Below are 22,158 nucleotides of genomic sequence, written 5' to 3' on the forward strand. Positions count from 1 at the left end.
TGTATGATAAGAAATTTGCTTAACCGATTCTATCAAAATGGAAATCTGGTTTGAATATTTTAACAGTTTTCCTAATGTTTTTTTTCTGGCAAAACCTTATTAGTTCCATTATGTATCAATTCATGAAACTCCATATAGGAGATGGATATTGTTCTCTCTGTCTGGAGGGGTTCCCTGTTGGGCAAATTCAAAATAAGTGAGTCGCTGCTTGGCCTCTGCTTTAACCATCTCCGGTTGCGTGGAGACATGTCCCTTTTCATTGGGCCTAGTTATACAAAATAAAACCCAATTATAGTCTCTTAAGCCAATTATTTCAGATCTTGGCAACATTTTCTCTGAGAGCAGAAATCAAATCTATTGTGTGTGTGAGTTGGAACCTTAAGTGTGGGTTTGCGTATGTTCTGTTAAATCTTTGGCCGAGCTATATACCAAAAGCGCCAGTCTCCGGAAGGGGACTAGAGCAAAGCTTGATCTGGGCCATAAATTACACTAATTCTACGGAAAATGTTGGTTTGTATTCAGTCTGTTTGCAGACACCTTTTTAGGGAGGGTCCTTTGTGATTAGGTTTTAAAGTTTAGAATCAAAAATTTGCATCTTAGTGAGGAGGAGATGCCATCCAAAATTGTTACAGAATAATTCCATAAGATTACAGCGATGCCATCGCCTACTTTTTTATATTGACAATCATGACAACCAACTTGTGAGTCCAAATGAAATGGTAGGCCCAGCGTATTCCTTATAACCAAGAGATCATCGACCTACATACATTCAAACAACACGTACCTTCTGTGCATGTTTCAGCACGCACAAGGGTTTAGCAGCCTACAATGTATAGAACTTGCTTTCATCATCACCTCATATAACTTAATATCAGGTTACAACAGCAAGACAAGGAAATGCATTTCATAGTTCCTGTGTAAAAAATATTTCTGAAAATTATTGCATACCACCTGTCTCCGGAGAGAGAGATATATATATATATATATATATATATATATATATATATATATATATATATATATATATTCACTGAAAAAAACAGAGGTTTCAGGCACGTTATAGTTGGAAATTAGCATTTTAAAAAACTCAGAAATTCACTGAAAAAAAACATAGGTTTCAGGGGCGTTATAGTTAGATGGACATTTCACTCATGCAAAACCATAGAAATTCCCCTGTTATAGTTAGTACAGCTAACTATAACTATAACTTGCACCCCCTGTCGAGGCGTCGAAGCGCTTTTTTGGCGGGTAGCACGCCTACTCCGGGACCCATAGAGGACTAGTGTTGTAATAGTATAGTGAAACATGCAAGTACATTTTAAGTGGTGGATAGGTTAGTCAATTATTTGGATTTGGAATGGTAGCAGAAGGATAGAGGAGGAAAAAAAGGGTTGTATTTATATAGCGCTTGTTACCCCTGATGGGGTGCTATTCAGGAAGCTCATAAAGGATTAGTGGTGAATTAATATGGTGAAATATGAAAGTAATTTCAGTGGTGGATATTAGTCAGTTATTTGGAGTGAGAAGGATAGCGGAGGGATAAAAGGGAAAGGAAGGTTTGCATTCATATAGCACTTGTTACCCCTGATGGATGTTGAAGCGCTTTTCTGGCGAGTAGCACGCCATTCCGGAACTCATAAAGGATTAGTGTTGAAAATCAGTATAGTAACATCTGAAGTAATTTGAGTAGTGGATATGTTATTCAGTTATTTGGGTAGAGAAGGGTAGGTGAAGGGGTAGTGAAGGGAAAGAGGTTTGTATTTATATAGCGCTTGCTACCCCTCTTGGGGTTTTGAAGCGCAAGTAGCATGCTACTCTGGAACCCATCAGGATTAGTGTTGAATTAGTATGGTGAAACATGAAAGTAATTTTAGTGGTGGATATGTTAGTCAGTTATTTGGATTGAGAAGGGTTGGGGAGGGGTAGAAAAGAGGGAAGAGTTTAGAAAGGTTTGTTTTGGGGGATCGGTATACTAAAAGAGGTGTAAGATGATGCAAGGAGGGGTAGAGTAGGAGAGGGTCTAGAAAGGGTTATTTTGGGGATCATAGTAGAGGTTTGGGGTTAAATGAGTGAGTGGATGTAGAGGATATATTGAGTGAAATATAGGCTGAGAAATAGGAAAGTGCATTGGAAATGCTAAATTAGAAGTAAGTGATAAATATATAGTTCCATAAGGACATATAGATGCATAATTGAGGTATGTATATTGGGCAGCATTTCTGGCCCTGACAAGTCTCGAACAGGCTCAAACAGGCAACTGCCCTTGTCCTCTCCTCCCTTGTCCTCGATGCCCGGGTTGAGACGCCCTAAGCCTGGTCTTTTATAGCCCTAGTAATCAAGTGAGCCCTTCAGCCAATAGGAACCCTAGCCCTAACACTATCCAATCACAACACTAGCCCTAAAATCTAGAACCAATAGGAGAACAGGACCTTACAGCCAATCTTAGCCCTAGTCCAAGCACCCAATCAGTTCAAAAACTCTAATGTCTACGTACAATAGAGGCCCTAGCCCTACCAGTAGTCCCACCCCAAGTCCAAGCAACCAATGGCACAGGAAGCCCATCTCCCTACTTCCAATAGAAATCATAGCCCTAACCCTCGTCCCAACCCTATTTTGATTGAATCACAGACCCAGAAACCAATCCGAACACTCAAATACCCAACCAATGAGGACACTAACCCTAATCCAATAGAAACATCAGATACAACCACCAATCAGTGTACACATGTACCAAACAATATCAGACCACATAAGGTCCCATAAGACCTCAGACAAGGTTTGCTGGCCAGGGAGTTGGAAGCTCCTTTTCCTGTTCAGAATCTCCTAGGAGACAGACAGGCTCAATCTACACTTTGGACTTCTGCAGGTAAAGGCCTCACTAACTTGAAATTTAACAATATTGTTTGAATAAAACGTTACTCCCCCTACTGGCCAAAAAATGAAGTGCACAGTCCCTAGTAAACACAGTTTAAACAGCTCACAGAAGCACCCTCTGATGTAGAATATCCCTGTTGCTGGAGGGGAGGCAGGGGGGCTGGTTTCTGGCTTGTGAACACAAAATGGTGGCTGGGGGTGCACTGTTTTAACATACAGGTCTTAGCACAGAGCAATTGAGAAATTTGGAGGGAAAACTGAAAGCCATCAGCAAAGAGAGGGAAAAACTACAGAGTTTGGACTGCAAATCCCAGAATTCAACACGTTAAATGGCAGAAATCATGGGTTGGAAAAAACACAAGTTTAAAACACAAAACAGGTGATAAAATATCCAATCACAGGCAGGTTAAAACTACAATTTTTAAACTAGCAACCACCGGCAAAGACAGAAATCACAGAAAGGGAAAATTGTTTTTTTTTAAACTTTTGTTTTGGCGAAGAGACAGCACTAGTCTGCGTCCTTACCACTTCCTGGACTCTACTCACTGCAATCTGGGGCACAGGGAGGCTGCAACTTAAAAGATGGAACAGAATGATTTGGGGTGCACCCAGCAAGGCCTTAAGGGGCCTGGGTTAGTGTGAGGGGACGGCTCCGAGTTGCCTGGTAGTTGAATAGCCAATCCCTAGTCCTGTGTCTGCTGGCCTGGTGGGGCTGGGAGACAGACAGGTTCAATCCACACTTTGGACTTCTGTAGGTAAAGGCCTCACTAACTTGAAACACTGTTTGAATAAAACTTTAATCCCTCTACTGGCCAAAAAATGAAGTACACAGTCCCTAGTAAACATAGTTTAAACAGCTCACAGAAGCACCCTCTGAGGTAGAATAGCCCTTTTGCTGGGGGGAGGCAGGGGGCTGGTTTCACTGGCTTGTGAACACAAAATTGTGCACTGTTTTAATATACAGGTCTTAGCACAGAGCAAAGGAGAAATTTGGAGGGAAAACTGAAAGTCATCAGCAATGAGAGGGAAAAACTACAGAGTTTGGACTGCAAATCCCACAATTCAACACAGTAAATGGAAGCAATCATGGGCTGGAAAAAACACAAGTTTAAGACACAAAACAGGTGTTAAAATATCCAATCACAGGCAGTTTAAAACTATAATTTTTAAACTGTAACAACCACAGGGAAAGACAGAAATCACAGAAAGGGAAAATCCTTTTTTTTAAAAAAAACTTGTTTTGGGGAAGAGACAGCACTAGTCCGCCTCCTTACCACTTCCTGGACTCTGCTCACTGCAATCTGGGGCGCAGGGAGGCTGCAACTCACAAGATGTGTGAGTGGGTGATTCACTGGATGCATGGTTTCAAGAGTGCATCTGTGATAGACTGTATGGGTGGGTGAGTGTGTGTATGGGTGTGTTAGTGAGTGAATGTATATCTCAGTGGTACATGTGGGAGTAACTACATATGTGAAAAGAAGTATAAATGTGTGTTGGAGTACATAAATGGCTAGAAGTGAGTGTCTGATTGTGAGAGGTGCTGTATGGGTGAGTGTGCTTGTATCAAGTGATTGTATAAGAGCTTTAGAATGTGCTAGTATTTGTATGGGTAATTGAGCTGGTGTGTGTATAACCGTGTAGGTGAGTAAATGGCAGTGTGATTAATTATTTGCATGACTGACTAGATGTGTGAGTACCTCTATGGATGAGTTGTGGTGTGTGAGTGTTTATATAGGTGTATGAGTGCATATGATAGTCATGTACTGAATGACCATAAGTATGAGTGACTGTACAGGTGAGTGAGTGGATGTGTGTGTAAACCTAATAATCAGTGAGTGTGTATGTAATTCTTGGTGTTGGAGTGTCTATGGTTTTGAGAATGGTCTGTAATTTAGAGTGGGCGTATCAAAGGTTATATTATGGTGTGAGAAGATGCATCAAATTATCACAAGGATGATGTCATCAGTGATGTCATTTGAGATGTCATCAGTGATGTCACTGACCATGTCATGAGTAATGTAATATGTGACGTCCTTAGCAGTGCATTGCGGGTGCGCAAGTTATAGTTAGCTGAACTAACTATAACAGGGGAATTTCTATGGGTTTGTACGAGTGAAATGTCCATCTAACTATAACGCCCCTGAAACCTATGTTTTTTCCAGTGAATTTCTAAGGTTTTTAAAATGCTAATTTCTTACTATAACGTGCCTGAAACCTATGTTTTTTTCAGTGAATTTCAAAGGTTTTTCAAATGCTAGTTTCTAACTATGCCTACAGAGGTAGGACATGTGAAGAAAGAAGAAAAAACGCACAGAAAGAAGCAATAGAAATGCAGAAAGAAGCAACAGAAGTCCACAAAGACGAAGAAAAGTGCAGGAAGAAGCAAGAGGTGTGCACAAGATACCAACAGAGGAGCAGAAAGTGGCCTTGTTACTAAATCATCCTGTGCCCACAACTTTTTCCGACAGGTACTGGTGGTAACTGACTCTGACTAACCAGGCCTAGAGTCAGTGCTATGTTAAAAGACACTTAGAATACAGTGATAACACATACATACACTAGGGAACAGTATGTGCAGGGGTACCCCTGTGATTAGCCTGACCTCCTCTTTAAGGCGCTAGTACATAATAGGCCAGAGGGATTAAAACTACCTCTTAAAACGCACTATGGGGCACGTTTGCACAGTGGTGAAGGGGGGGCTGAGGTGACGTATGCAAACACGCCCTGTGGCCGTTTTAAGTTGGTAGATTAAGCCCCCTTGAATCTTGACAGTCCCTGGGATCCAATTAGCCCAACAGGTACCCCCAGTAAGCGCCACAGAGCTGCGTTGCAGAGAGGTGTAACAAGCATTTGCCGTGCAATAGGTCTCGCATTAGGACATTTTGAGCTATTGGTATTGTAAATGACAAATATTTTATTTATGTGTTGGTTTTGAAAATAGCGAAAGTAATAGCTTTGTCATTTACAATGCCAATAGTTTTACCTTTCGCAAACGTGACACCTATAGCATTTGTAATGCAATATGTGTTGTATTTACATGACTTAGATGTATTAATATTATAAATAACAATGGCTTTTATTTTTTTTTAAATTAATACTTAAATAAAAGTTATTGTAATTTATGATGGCAATAGCTTAAACTTTTGTAAATAACTTTTGGGAAGATTATGTTCATTGTATTTTATTGTGATGAAAATCCAAGAACAGCAGTGAAATATTAACATATTTTTGTGACATTTGTAATAAAGCTTGAAACATTGAGAGAACATATTAGAACCAGTTGTTGTTGAATGGTTGCACAGAGTGATGCTGTGGCCTTCAGTGGTGCTGAGTGATGCAGTGGCGTTCAGTGGTGCTGAGTGATGCTGTGGCATTCAGTGGTGCTGTGGTGCTGAGTGATGCTGTGGCGTTGAGTGATGCTGTGGCGTTGAGTGATGCTGTGGCGTTGAGTGATGCTGTGACGTTGAGTGATGCTGTGACGTTGAGTGATGCTGTGACGTTGAGTGATGCTGTGACGTTGAGTGATGCTGTGGCGTTGAGGGATGCTGTGGCGTTGAGGGATGCTGTGGCGTTGATTGGTGCTGTGGCGTTGATTGGTGCTGTGGCGTTGATTGGTGCTGTGGCATTGATTGGTGCTGTGTGATTCTGTGGTGCTGAGTGATGCTGTTGCGTTGAGTGATGCTGTGGCGTTGAGCCACATGGCGTTGAGCGATGCTGTGGCGTTGAGCGATGCTGTGGTGTTGAGCGATGCTGTGGCATTGAACGATGCTGTGGTATTGAACGATGCTGTGGCGTTGAGCGATGCTGTGGTATTGAGCAATGCTGTGGCATTGAGTAATGCTGTGGCGTTGTAAAATAAAAATTTCACCAAAATACTACGAGGACGCCTGCCAGGCACTGACTTATCAGTGTTGGAGAACAGATTCATTAGGTTCTAATAAAATTAACTCTGAGCCCACGGTATCGGATGATGCATGACCAATAAAACCAAACATTATGTAGGTTTACACCCTCTGCTTGCTGTACTGCTTCTGTGAACCCCAAGCACACATACAAAATAGATATGCAGAGTGCTGCTCGGATAACAGTAACTTCTTTAATTGGCAAACTTTTTTTTTATTCAGTGATAACCAAAGTGGCAGCCCACGGGAGGGTCACAAAAGAGAATGCAACAAGATGTGCCAACTGTGAATCCTGACTCACCCCTTTCACTAAATGCCTGTTGATGTTATGTAGGTTGTGTTTTAAGAGCATAACATGGATCGCAATCCAGGCACAGCATTAAAAATGCACTAGTTCTCGCCTTTTATTAAGTTAAAGCCATTTGCTTTGCTAATGGTATTGTATAGCAAAGCAGATGGCTTTAACTTAATAAAAGGTGACAACTAGTGCATTTTTAATGCTTGTCTTACTGGCAGTGTTAGTATTTCCTACTCTTTAGCTGACATAGCCCGGCATTCTGACAGGCTGAAAGCCTCCCAGGATAATGCAATTGTTGTGAGCGTGTAAGTGCAAGAAAGTGTAGTTGTTGTGGAGTGATGGTGTCGGGAGAGTGCTGGGTACCAAAGCACTCGAATGTTGTGAAAGTGTTGGAGGCCCAGAAGTGCTTTACTGGTGGTTTGAGAGCCCTGGGTGCGACAGAGCTGGGACTGAGTGCTCAGCAAGCCATGAAACACATGCAGATCACACTCAGGTTGTCTCTCACCGGCACCAACCCTGCCAGACCATGTTGGTGTGCTAGTGCACCTATGATTGTGTACTCGTGACTGTTCTGGGAGGCTTAGTTAGACCTCTTACCCCATCAAATACATACACACGTATACTTCTTCACCCAGCCAGCTTGGGTAGAAGCCTAGAATTGAGTATTTACAACAAAGAGTGACGGCTGTGCTTAGCTTAGAGGTCAGGTTGGGGTGAGGGGGTTGATGGACACGGGGGTCCTACGTGCACTTTAGTCATCAGTGGCTGTGCCTGCTACTTCTACAACCTGGAACTGGCGGGCGGAGAACGTCCTAGGACATGGATAAAGTGCTGCAAGGACACAGAAAGAGTGTGTGTGAAAGAGGAGACAGAACGGAAGCGAGAAAGGAAGAAGGCGGTACATAGAGTGTAAGGGAAAGATAAAGGTTGGTGACAAAAGAGGAAGACAGACATGCAGAAAGATATAGAATGTCGGAAGGTGACAGTGAACAATGAGAGACAGGAAAGTGAGCGAGGTTCGGTCACATGAAAGAGAGAACAAATGCTAAAAGAGCGATTAACAGAGAACTGGGGTGCCTAAGAAATTTTAAAATGTGAAAAGTATAACGGAAAATGTTCCAACTTGTGAACATTATTTTTTATGGTTTTGTTGCGCTGTTTCCAGCGTTTCATAAGAGGGTTTCCAATAAGGCAAAATGAGCCTGTGCTTAATATACCAGGATGTCTTCACACCCCCCTATAATAAAATGTGGTCTGTCTGGGTGAGTGGGGCGGTTGTCAAAGCAAAGTAGCGAAAGGGAGAATGAGGCGGTGCTAGCAACTCCCCTTTCGAGAGGAGATTGCACATCGAGAGGAAGCCGGTTTTATCAGCTGAAAGTAAGCAGTGGCAGCTAAACACTTTAATAAAGATATGCTTGTGTGCACGCATGAAAAAGAAAGCCCCTGAAGAACAAAGCGCCGTGAGTGCCCAGTGAATTCGGATACGCGGCAGAGCCACGGGGCTGCTGAGGTCGAGGGACAGACAGATGTCTCCCTTTACCACCATCCCCCCATGCTCCTCATTGCTCACATGTTCTCAAATACTACTATGAATGCGAGATTCAAAGCCCCTGAAACTTACATAGACATGAAAGGCTCTGCGGTAAGAGGCAGCGCGCTTCTCTGTGCTTTGGGGAGCAGGGAGACTACATCGTCTGAGCTTGCCTAGGTGTAAACTTCTCTCAAACTTCCTAAAAGTTACAGTGGCTGAAGAGAGAAGTGTGAGTCCTTGGGAGAGGGCGGGTCTAGTTAGATGTTGCTATTTGCAACAAGAAATCGACCCACCAGTCCCAAAAGAATACACAAGTGAAAACAAACTAAATCAGTAATAATAATGCTGTCATTTAGAGTGTATAGAATTGGCAAAGACCAGTTCTGATTCAAATGTGACACATTATTATTGTTAATAGTAGCCTTGTCATACACTGGCATTTTTACTTTTCCGAGTCTTTTTACACAAAGTTGACTCATTTTATAGAACAAGGCGCAGGAACAGCAACAAAGGCAAAAAAATCTTGTTCCTATTTGCTGATATTTTTGTTGAAAAGGAGATATGCTGGTATGAAACCGCCTCCACACGTTTCTTTAAAACACAAAAAACAATTAGAGGAACAGCAGTGAATGTAAATAGGAGAGTGGGGTTACAGTTGCCTACTCTAGTGGCCAGACCGCGGGCTAAATTGGGAACAAGAAACATTTTAGTAACATTAGGCTTCATTTTTGCAAGCGCGTGGACGCGTATTGTAATCACAGACGACAGACATACTGGCGTAATCTTGGGGGAGGGTATAGAGCGGAGGGGGTGAAATCGCAGGGACCATTTTGCACGTACATGGCGAGAATGTCCAGAAGTGTCTGGAAAGATCAACGCATAGCGTCCTGTAGTGGGCGTGACCTTTGATAGCCAGATGGGAACGGCTGGCCAGATTGTGAACACAGGGGGTGTCAAGGAGTCCCTGGTACTATCAGACCTCGGTTAAAGTCCACCATATATTATCTGTCTTTATTACATCACAGAACAACGCCCTCAGAAACACCCGTGCTCAATGCAGCATTGTTTTGAAAAGTGTCAGGTCGCCTTTGTCAGAACTTGAGAAGAGAGGACTGGGGGGAGGAATGTTCATTATGAGTGGAGTGGTGTGGCTCACCGGTTAGAGGCGGCAGACCCGAAAGCAGAGGACGGCCCGGGACCAGGGTTCAATTCCTGACGCGGCAGGGTCGTGGACCAGGGTCAGCGGACTCGATAATTCTCGCCTCGGTGCCTACTCTAACTAGGGATCACACTTGGCAACTGTGGGCATTAGTTTGCCTCATCTCCACAACGGCCCCCCACATACGCCGGGGATGCCTGGTTTCACCTTGGAGATACCCAGTAGGGACCATCTCACACGGAAAGCCAGGACGGGTTCCCCAGCGGTCTACAGCGCGGAGATACCCCATGTGGGGTGATTCAGGCGCTTTACAAGACATCATTACATTACATTATGGGTCCAAGCTGACTCTTTCGTCACTGAACACAGGCTTACTGCCAAGACTGATTGAACAGTCCAAATACAAGAGCAGGAGGCGGGGGAGCGAGCGAGTGGGAGGGAAGGAGCATGGTGGTGTGCAAGGCGCATGGGGGTGTGGGGCGGGGGAGCAGGGGAGTGATCGAGTGGGAGGGAACCATCATATGGGGTGTGAGTGAGGCCAAGCACGCGCTGGCTAAGTGTCACGCTTCAATAGATCACATACATTGGGAGGAACCCGCTTGTTCAAGAGTGTTGTTTACCCTACAATGCGTCAGAGCTCGACCTAAAAAGGGGCATGACCCGGACCACTTCTCTGCAACGCAGCGCAGTGGCGCTTACTGGAGGTGCCTGGTGGGTATGTTGGCCCACAGGGACCCTCTTGATTGAAGGGGAATTAATTCCCCAACTTAAAACGTACCACAGGGCGTGTTTGCACACGTCACCTCAGGCCCCGCCCCCTCCCTTCAGCACTATGCAAATCCGCCCGTGGCGCATTTTAAGTTGGGGGATTAAGTCCCCTTGAATCCTGAGGGGTAGCTGGGGTCCAACTAGCCCACCAGGACCTGGACCACCTCTCTGCAACGCAGAGCAGTGGCGCTTACTAGAAGCACCTGGTGGGCTCGTTGGCCCCCTGGGGCCCTCAGGATTGAAAGGGAATTCATTCCCAAACTTTAAACGTGCCACAGGGCGTTTTGCACACATGTCAACTCAGGCCTTGCCCCCTCCCTTCACCACAATGCAATCGCGCCCGTGGCGCATTTTAAGTTGGGAGATTAAGTCCCCTTGAATCTTGTGGGTCCCTGGGGTCCAACTATCGCATGGAGTACCTCCAGTAAGCGCCACAGAGCTGCGTTGCAGAGAGTTGTAAAAGGAGCTTGGCCTCTGAACACCTCTCTGCAATGCAGCTCTCTGGCACATACTGGAGGTACCTGATGGGCTAGTTGGCCCCCAGGGACCCTCAGTATTCAAGGGGAATTAATTCCCCAACTTACAACGCGCCAGGAGGCACGTTTGCACAGTGGTGAAGGGAGGGGGCAGGGTCTGAGGTGACATGCGTGCAAACACGCCCTGTGGCGCGTTTTAAGTTGGGGAATTAATTCCTCTTCAATCCTGAGGGTCCCTGGGGGCCAACTAGCCCACCAGGTACCCCCAATAAGCGCCACTGCGCTGCAGAGAGGTGGCTCAGGCCACGCCCCTTTTTGCACCACTCTGCAACATAGAACCGGATGGCCACCTCCCCGGGGCTCTATTTTAAAAAAAAATTAAACCTGTGTGGGGGGCTTGTGCCCCCCCACACGCCCCAGGGACCACCACCTCTACGCAGCACTAAAAATCTAAATGCGGTGGTCCGTTATGGACCGTGAGCCCTGGGTACCACCATCTCCCTGGGGCTTTGCAATTGTAGGGAGGGGGTTGCAGGTAGGCATGAGCGGATTTTGCGGATTGGCAATCCGCGAATTTGCGGATTTGCGAACTCGCAATCCGCAAAATCCGCGAATTCCCGCGAATTTGCGGATTTTTTTTTTTTTGTGTTCGCCCGTGTTTCTGCCAGTTCGCGAGGGTTTTTACAATTTCGCAATTTGCGAACTTACCTGTCGGGTCGCAAGTTTTGCGAACTTGTTGTTTCTACGTGTCCAACCTGTTTGGGACACTCTTCTTCATCACTGCCACTCTCTGTCACCACTGCCACTCTCTGACTACTCATGCCACCCTCTGGCCCACCCATGCCACCCTCTGTTTCATCACCACACCCTCTGGTTGTCCAGTGTACATTATTTTCGGCAAAGCAAAGCACACCTTCCCTGCCTCAAGTGACCTGAATTAATTTGGGGCTGATTAATGTGTCACAGAATATTTTTTTAGCTGGCACCTGCTTCCTTAGTGCGCCCTGATTAGTGATCTTTTGCACTTGCTAAGTGCTTTCATTGTTGCAAAATTAGTTACAACACCTGCCCTGCCCCAACTGACAATAATGAATTAGGGGCTGATTAATGGATTTTAACTTCCAGCCTGGCTCCTGCTTGTCTCCCTTAGCTGTAATTCATGACCTTTGTGGCATATGTGTAACTATTCTGAGGTTCAGAGCAGGGTCACATAATAGTTTCAACTGGCAACTGAACTCTGGAGGGGCCCCTCAGGAAGCACTACAGGAAATGGCTACTAATGATGTGCCTGAACTTTTGAACCTGGTAAGTAGTTACTTTCAGTTTTGCTTAGATCGTATTTCTGCAATTTCGCACTTATTCGCGGGGCGCGAACTCACGCGAACAGTGCGAGCAGTGCGAGCAAAATCCGCTGCTCGCGGATTTGCGGATTTTGCAGGAAATTCGCAAATCTCGCGGATTGCGGATTTCCCGAAAATCCGCAAAATCCGCGAGCGGAACGGATTTTCCGCCCATGCCTAGTTGCAGGGCCCTCCTACCTGGAACCCTTCATTGCCCTGGGGACCGCCACCCACCAAGGCCGGATCCTGCAGTGTCCCGGAATGCCCACCCCCTGGACACTGCGGTTTGCTATGGCAGGCGGAAGCACGGCTCCCGCCCTGCCATAGCAAACTCTGGTTTGGATTTTGGAAGCGAAAGCAGGGAAACCTGTTCTTACTTCCAAAATCCAAAGCAGACTGCTTTTCCACAAGGGGAGATGTCAGCACCTCCCTGTGTGGAAAAGCAGTGCCAGCTCCCGCAGGAGGCGGGACGTTGGGGCATTGGAGCTCCCCCCATGGTCCCCAACGGAGTGGCCAGGCCCCGGGGTTAGGGTCCTGGGGCTAGAAGTGGCCCAGGAGGGGGGCCACATGGTCCCCCTCCCCTAAAAAAGGGAAAAATAAAAAAGGAAAGGTCCGCCCTGGGTGATTGGGTCCCCGGGGCCACAAATGGCCCCCCTCCAAATATAAAAATAAAGAAATACTGGCCATGCCCCAGGGATGGGGTCCCCGAGGCCGAAAATGGCCTCGAGAGGGGGGGCCACGTGGCCCCCTTCCAGTTTCTTTTAAACATTTTAAAAATAGGGGTCGGACCCTGGGGGATCGGGTCCCCAGGGCCCAAAAAATAGGGAAAGAAGGGGGGCAACAGCCCCCCTTCTAAAAACACTGCATTGCGTCGGATGGCTGCCCCCTCAGTGCATCTCTCTGCAAACCGCTCCATGGTGCGTTGTAGGTTGGGAAATTCATTTCCCTTGAAGCCTGGGGGCCAACTAGCCCACCAGGTACCTCCAATATGTGCCACAGAGCTGCGTTGAGAGAGGTGGTCTGATTCCACTCTCTGCAACGCAGCTCTTTGGCGCTTACTGGAGGTACCTGGTGGGCTAGTTGGACCCCAGGGACCCTCAGTATTCGATGGGACTTAATCCCCCAAATTAAAATGTGCTACGGGTGCATTTGCACAGTGGTGAAGGGAGGGGGCAGGGCCTGATGTGACATGTGTGCAAACACTTCCTGTGGCATGTTTTAAGTTGGGGGATTAAGTCCCCTTGAATGCTGAGGGTCCCTGGGGGCCAACTAGCCCACCAGGTACCTCCAGTAAGCGCCACAGAGTTGCGTTGACACTTGCCACATCAGGCCCCGCCCCCTGCCTGCACCACTGTGCAAACAGGCCCCCTGACACGTTGTACGTTGGGGGATTAAGTCCCCTTTGAATCCTGAGGGTCTTTTGGGACCAACTAGCCCACCAGGTACCTCCAGTAAGCGCCCATGAGCTGCGTTGCAGAGAGGTGTAAAAAGGGGCGTGGCCTTTGACCTCCTCTCTGCAAAGCAGCTCTGTGCCACTTCTTGGAGGTACCTGGTAGGCTAGTTGGCCCCCAGGGACTATCAGGATTCAAGGGGACTTAATCTACCAACTCACAACATGCTAGTGGGCATGTTTGCACAGTGGTGCAGGGAGGGGGGCGGGCCTGATATAGGAAGTTCACAATCCTGCTGTGTGGGACTTACTGGTGGTAATAAAAGGGATAGTTGGCCCCAAAGGTTGAAGTTGGGGCTAACCTCTCCTCGTGTTACTTGCAGTAAATCCCACACAGTGCGATTGCTAAGAGGTGTTTTGGAGGACACGCTCACCTTTCTCCACCACTCTGGAAACGCGACTGGTATGTTATAGTTAGAAATTAGCATGTAAAAAACGTTGAAATTCACTGAAAAAACCATTGGTTTCGGGGAAGTTATAATTGGAAATTATATTTTAAAAAAACATTGAAATTCACTGAATTTCTCAGGCACGTTATAGTTAGAAATTAGCATTTAAAAAACCTTAGAAATTCACTGAAAAAACCATAGGTTTCAGGGACGTTATAGTTAGTTGGACATTACACTCTTACAAAACCAGAGAAATTCCGCCGTTATAGTTAGTTCAGCTAACTATAACTCGCACCCCTGCAATGCATTGCTGATGACGTCACATATTACTTCTTTCATGACATGGTCAGTGACATCACTGATGACATCACTGATATCTCAAATGACATCACTGATGACATCACAATGTAAATATTTTCCTAGACAATTAATAGAACAGTAAGTAAATCTAAAGTATGTGTCTCACAATGCATACATGTAATGTCAAACAACTACTAAATTAAAAATGTATAAAAACATAAGTATTTTATTCAATTCTGTGTATATTTTCATAAAAACAGTACAGATATCTAATACATAGCATTGACTACTAAATGTTAAAAACACAAAAAGACAAAGATCAGCAAATATATTTCCATAGAAAACACTACAATAGATAAAGCTGTGGCAAGGCTGTTTATGGTTCGACGTGTGTGTAACTCCTTCGTCAGGAAGAGAGCCACAGGTTCTGTTTAACTAGAATAGGAAACCTGAATTCATGTACTGAGGTAAAAAGCTCCTATGGGAGGCGATACCTTATATTCTATAGATGAGCACTATTCAGGTTAGCACTTAATAGCAGGTGTGTTGATAAGTAAAAATCAAGAATGATGCCCAGGTATACTTTTGATAAACGGGTACCAGCACAAGGGGATATTTAATGATAAAAACCTTATATATGATAGAATAAGGAATGCAGCATGTATGTCAATAATACCCGAATGCAGTTGGCCGTCATAAAAAGCACGGGTTTAGGGAATAATGCCCTTGATGAGTAGTTTGTGCACGCACCCGGGGGCTGCTACGGGTGACTCGTAGTCTATCTGTAGCAGACGGTCAAAAATCGCTCTACAACGCAGCTCTGTGGCGCTTACTGGAGGTACCTGGTGGGCTAATTGGACCCCAGGGACTGTCAGGATTCAAGGGGGCTTAATCTCCCATCTTAAAACGGCCACAGGGCGTGTTGTACACGTCACCTCAGCCCCCCCCCCCCCTTCACCACTGTGCAAACGCGCCCCATAGTGCGGTTTAAGAGGTAATTTTAATCCCTCTGCCTTATTATGTACTAGCGCCTTAAAGAGGAGGTCAGGCTAATCACAGGGGTACCTCTGCACATAGTGTTCCCTAGTGTATGTAGGCGTTTTCACTGTTTTCTAAGTGTCTTTTAACATAGCACTGACTCTAGGCCTGGTTAGTCAGAGTCAGTTACCACCAGTACCCGTTGGTAAAAGTTGTGTGCACAGGATGATTTTGCAACAAGGCCTCTTTCTGCTCCTCTGTTGGTTCTTTCTGCACATGTCTTGCCTCTTCCTGCACTTTTCTTCATCTTTGTGGACTTCTGTTGCTTCTTTCTGCGTTTCTTTTGCTTCTTTCTGTGCATTTTTTCTTCTTTCTTAACATGTCCTACCTCTGTAGGCATAGTTAGAAACTAGCATTTGAAAAACCTTTGAAATTGCCTGAAAAAACATAGGTTTCAGGCACATTATAGTAAGAAATTAGCATTTAAAAAACCTTAAAATTTAACTGAAAAAACCATAGGTTTCAGGGGCGTTATAGTTAGATGGACATTTCAATTGTACAAACCATAGAAATTTCCTCGTTATAGTTAGTTCAGCTAACTATAACTTCGGCCCCCGCAATGCACTGCTAATGACGTCACATATTACATTACTCATGACATGGTCAGTGACATCACCGATGACATCTCAAATGACATCACTGATGACATCATCCATGTGATAATCTGACGCACCTCCTCACACCCTAATAAAACATTTTATACACCCACTCTAAAATACAGACTACCAATATCGAAACCATAGACAGACCAATAGCAGTTAGTACATACCTGCTCTGTGATTCCTAGGTCTACACACACACATCCACTCATTCACCGATACATTAACTCATACATGCAGTCACTCATCAATACAGCACTATCATACACTTATACACCTATACATACACTCACACACCGCCACTCATCCATAGACTTACTCACACACCTACTCAGTCATGCAAAGAATCAATCACACTCATGTACTCACCTATACAGTTATACACAGACCACCTCACCTATTTATACAAATACTAACACATAATTACTCTCTTATACAAGCACTGATACAAGCACACACTCATCCATACAGCACACACTCATCCATACAGCCACTCCCACAATCACTCGCTCTCACATAGTCATTTGTATACTCCAACACTCACATATACTGCCTTTCACATATGTAGTTACTCCCAAATATACCACTGAGACATCCATTCACTCACCAACACATCCATACAAACACTCACCTACCCATTCAGCCCTTCACAGATGCACTCTTGAACCCATATACCCAGTGAATCACCACCTCACACATATATGCACAGAGTCACCCACCCCCACCCACTCACACAGACACTCAAGCACCCATACAGATACTCAGACAACCTATCAATAACCCATAGAGACAGTCATGTAGCTACTCACCAACCCATGCAGCCTCTTATACACCAACTGACAGACTGATACAGACATTTACACAGTTTACTCACTAACCCATTCATTCAGTAAGATATGCTTAATCAGTCACTTATACAATCAGTCACGTACCTACTAAATCATCCATTCAGACACTTCTACACCCACTCATTCTTCAATACACCTTGGTATGTGTATATATATATTAATTATGCAACCTTAAACGAGTTTATATATATGATTGCCTGACTATGCTGCCATGATTATGTCTCAGAGGGTGTAATGATTCCCCCTTTTTTTATCTCTGAAGAAGTGACTGACGTTAATGAATACATCAGTTGATATTTATGAGCCTCAGTATCACTTAGAGATATAACTCAGCAGGATTGATAAACTGAATTGATTGAAATAATGAGTTGTCATGCCAACCCTTTCTGCTTTTTCCCGTTGTTACACCCACTGCATCTGTTTGAATAGCTTTCTTTCCCCTTCATAAGTAATTTTTCCATGTATGGAATCAAAATGCACTTTGTAAATTATGTTGGGTATAATTGACATGTAAGATAAAGGACATTAGCCGATCCACGGCTTGATTTCTTGTTCATTTCAAGAACTTGTTTATATTATAGGCATCACTATTTCATAAAGGGCGATTGCCCATCTGTGGGCTTTACTGTACTCAATCTTAAGTATTGATTGCGACACATTACATCTAATGTCATTCAAAGATGGCGCGCCCTTTTGGATGTTGTGATGTTGGTCCTTTGTCTATGTTCATGTCTTTAATTAGTTATCAGCTTTAAAAACATGTCGACATTGTATCTGGTGTAACACACACTGACGAAGGCAGCACGCCGAAACGCGTCTGTGTGAGCCCCTTCCGCGAAAATAAAATCAGCGTGACTGGCAAATCTACCTTTCCGAGTGCTGTTTGTCTTCTTGTGTATATCAGGAGGAATTGGAGCGTTATATATATATATATATATATATATATATATATGTAATATATGTAGGGAGCACAATTAACGAAGCCTATAAAAAGATCTTGCAGCATCTGCGTGCAATTAAAAACGCCGACAGGGCTTACCCTGTAGCCAGGCATTTTGAGCTGATGCACAATGGTGATGTCAAAGGATTGACATATTGTGTGATCGATTCTATTCCAGCTAGTCAAAGAGGGGGAAATAGATTGAGCAAGTTGAGAAAATTAGAATCCATGTATATAATTAAGCTGAATACCAAGCAACCGAACGGTCTTAACATCGAAGAAGATTTGCATAGACACCTTTAATATCTTCGATGTTTTACAAGTAGTGTCTGCTATATTCATATATATGAAATTTACGTTGATCATGCTGATTATTTTGTGGACAGCACATTGTATAATGTATTTGCACTTGACATCTAACATGAATTGAGTCAATTGATGAAAAACATTGATTTGCTTTAACGTTAGGTACAACCAGGGTGTTTGCTCACTGGAGCTTTATTATTATTTTTTGTAATGTTTTTACGAGTTGTGGTGAAACACAGGTAATACATTTTTTAACCTAGAGAAAAATCGGAAATATTTGTGTAAATCCGATAGATATTTAGGTAAGCCCACATGGGCTAAATTTTTCGCATTTTCGACATTGAGCTGGTGACAAGCGTCGACAAAGTGTTTATTTCATGCACTAATATAACGCCAGTATGTCAACGCGCGTCATTGTTAATAAAGTTTTTTTGAACGTGTTGAAAATTGATCCTCAAAACAACTCGTAAAAAACACTGTATTACAAAGCACAGAGTTGTCCACGTTTGGAAGCTATACTGTAAATATAAATGCATTCTAATCAAATGTTTGTTAATCATGTTAAAGTAAATGTGCAAAGCATCGTTTCTATAATGATTTGTTGATACTAAGTCTGTCCGTTTTGTCAGTTGACATGTTGTCACTGACGTCTATGATGTTGAAAAAATCTTTTTTTCTTTAAAATGGCCGCGCGCTTTTCTAACCACAACCAGTGATCAAGACTACTGTGTAGTCGAAACGCGTTTGGCAGCGGCAAATAAAGAAAATCATGAAATCTCACTTGGCGTGGTCATTTATGCAAAGGATTGTGAGGGACTCGATCCAAGGAGTCCTACTGAGACGACGCAACTCTCGATTTGGTGGAGGCAGTCAATACTTGGATTCTTGCTGTATATATATATATATATATATATATATATATATATATATATATATATATATACCTACCTTAGGGGTGATGTATATGTATTAAAAAGAAAGGTTTGGGCCTGGCAAGAGGGTTAATTTGCCAGGCCGACATAGAAGTTCACAACTGCACAGTGACAGGCCTGAAGAATTTTTACAGGGCTACTTGAGTGGGTGGTACACTCCGTACTGCAGGTCCACTAGTAGCATTTAATTTGCAGGCCCAGGGCATGTGTAGTGCACTTTACTAGGGACTTATAAGTCAATTAAATATGACAATTGTGGCTATACTAATGCTACTATGCTTTAGGTAAAAGAGCACATGCACTTCAGCACTGGTTAGCAGTTGTAAAGTGCCCAGAATACTAAGGCCAGAAAAATGAAGTCAGCATAGCAGGAGGTTAGAAGGCAAAAAAAGGTCCGGGACACCACACCAAGGATGCAAGTCTAACAGCACTGATTTTCCATTATGAATATTTTTGGGACATACTAGCAGGCATCAACACATTTTACTAACAGATGCTTCAAAGAAACTGTACCTAAAATGTCACAGTAGTAAAGCAATTTTTTTTTTCGTAGTTGCATTTTTTTGTGAACATTTTATTTTGAAAGCAAAGAATCATCAAGCTTGCTTTCAGTCTTGTGCAAATATTTGCATCTAATCAGAGAGTATTCTGCGAGTATTCTACGTAGCCTGGTATTGTTAAACTTTGCAAACATGTGTACACATTTTTATACTGAAGCCACTGTCAGTAGTGTAGTCCGAACTTACATTTCCATAGAGCGCTCACCCTGATAATAAAGGCTTTGCATTATTGAACCATAGATACAAGTTCAAACAGCATTAACATACCAACATAAATATTGCCTTAACTTCGGACAATACCATTCCATGATCCATAATGTGGTACTGTAAACTGGCAGTCTCTGTATAGGGTATATTATGAGTGAGAACATATATTGATATATTTCTGGCTAGTTGTGTTGTGCATTTTCTATGGGAACCTTAGATGAGCAATCTTAGAACACTTTGGACTCTAAATATGGGCATTTTCTCTTCAGGAATAATATGTGAACCTTTTTTTCAGCACTTGCGGCAGATGTCAAGACTAAGGAGTTGTATTTCAGTTGTGAGGATGAGGACACTATAATTCAGCTACCTCAAGACGAGTTAACCCACGCTAAGGAGATTGACTGGCTCCAAGACGTAAGATAATTTCCTTTTGTCTTTTGGGGTAAAGTTTAGCATAGGGCACCTTCCAACACCCAAAAAGCCTTGAGGTGGGCAAAACTAAGGATTGGACTTTGTGAATCGTGGTTGCCACTATAAGCTGTATACATTTGACAGATATACACACAAAAACACATACACGTAACCAAGTCATGTCCATGTCTCAAATCGTTGCATTCCTAAAGTGTGACTTTCCCAAGAACTACCTATCAATGAGTGGTGTATGAAGATGGACTTTAGTTCTTCTCCTGCGTACGCAGGGCAGGATGGCTGCTCTGCCTATTGAAGAACATGCCAAAAGTTAGCTATGGTAAATTTGTTTTCCAATTATATGTTATGGAAATAAAAATACGTTGGATTTAAATTTTCAGTAATAACCAGAATCGTTGAAAAAAAGGTTTGGGGTTTTTCCGGTAGTGAGTTCAGCGGCCCAGTTGTCCCATGTCAGGTGTAGGTAGTTCATCCAATCTTGTTTTTCATAAACTATTTGTACTGACAGCTTTGCCTTAAACGCAGTGACCACGGCATTGTAAGTAACATAATGTTTTTATTTTATTATTTGGGGATTTAGTGGTACGGCATCAAATTAATATGTACACATGTCACCAGGATAGAGTAATCCGATCCACCCACAAACGGAGAAACAGACTCCCACCCTGTCCATCTCACGCCCCTTTGCAGAAGCCACAAACCAGTGCAATGCTTAGTTTTGTACGCTGAAGTTGGTGGGTAACTTTCAAAATACAATTCAAAAACGTACTAACAAAATGCACGCTTGCCGCCGAGAAGATTATCAAACAAACAGAATGAAAGATGGTGGATTATAAAAAATTCTATAAGGCAAAATGCTAAGACATTGATTTAGACATACTTTTGAACATCGGAAAAAAAATATTTGTCTTTATAGTGTAAGAGATATGAGCAATCTAGAAAAGTCAGCATTTTAGTCATGGAAAAACAAAACTGTGCCAATCGGTATACAAATGTATTACTACAAGTAGGGGGTGCGCCAGGTAATGAAGTCCAGTAGACTGATAGTAGTGTAAAAAAAAAATCCTTTATTTCAAATCTCCTTATTTCTCATGTGAGTAAACAACACTCTGCCAACGCGTTTCATTACCTCAAGGGAATTTCATCAGGGCTTATAAGGTTGTCAAATGATCCCCAACTTTGGAGCTGATGGGATGGACGTCGTGACGGTTTGCATTATGTTGGCCTTATTATGCCTGCAATAACTCCAAGGGCTTCCAGCGCAATACGCTGGATAAAATTCCAAGAGTCTAAAGCTTCTATATGAAATATTCCTATGTGAACAGTTCACCGGTGGATATCATTTGATGACCTTATAAGCCCTGATGAAGTTCTCCTTGAGGGAATGAAACGCGTTGGCTGAGTGTTGTTTACTCACATGAGAAATAAGGAAATTTGAAATAAAGAATTTTTTTATACTACTTCCAGTCTACTGGACTTCATTACCTGGCGCACCCACACTTGTAGAAATGTGTCTGGATCTGGAGCTCAGAGGCGTCACGCAACGGCTGGCGCTGGGGAGCATTGTGCAGGATAACGACTCGATGGAATTAGCGTGAGGTGCAGAGCTAGAAATCCACTGTTGAAATTGTGGACAAATCAGTATACAAATGTATTTGAATGGATTTGAAGATCAACCCCTCTACACTACACTAGGAAACAATGCATAGTGTAGTCTAAATGTATGCAATTTGTTATTTAGAAAAGTAGTTGAAATTACTTTACATTCTAAAAAGTATTGAAACTCAACCAAATGCCCTTCTTGATGTGGTT

General features: G+C 43.5%; 1 protein-coding gene across 1 annotated transcript in view; it reads left to right on the forward strand.

The window, feature by feature from the left end:
- The window catches only part of LOC147701707 (uncharacterized), a 332,276-nt gene that overhangs the window by 96,137 nt on the left and 213,981 nt on the right, over window positions 1–22,158 (forward strand). The window contains exon 2 of the mRNA XM_086928690.1: window positions 20,213–20,331. Coding sequence (XP_086784816.1) covers window positions 20,213–20,331 — 119 coding nt within the window. The remainder of the gene's footprint in view (window positions 1–20,212; window positions 20,332–22,158) is intronic.

Source organism: Lissotriton vulgaris, chromosome 7, assembly GCF_964263255.1.
Source record: "Lissotriton vulgaris chromosome 7, aLisVul1.2, whole genome shotgun sequence".
NCBI classification, from domain to species: Eukaryota; Metazoa; Chordata; class Amphibia; order Caudata; family Salamandridae; genus Lissotriton; species Lissotriton vulgaris.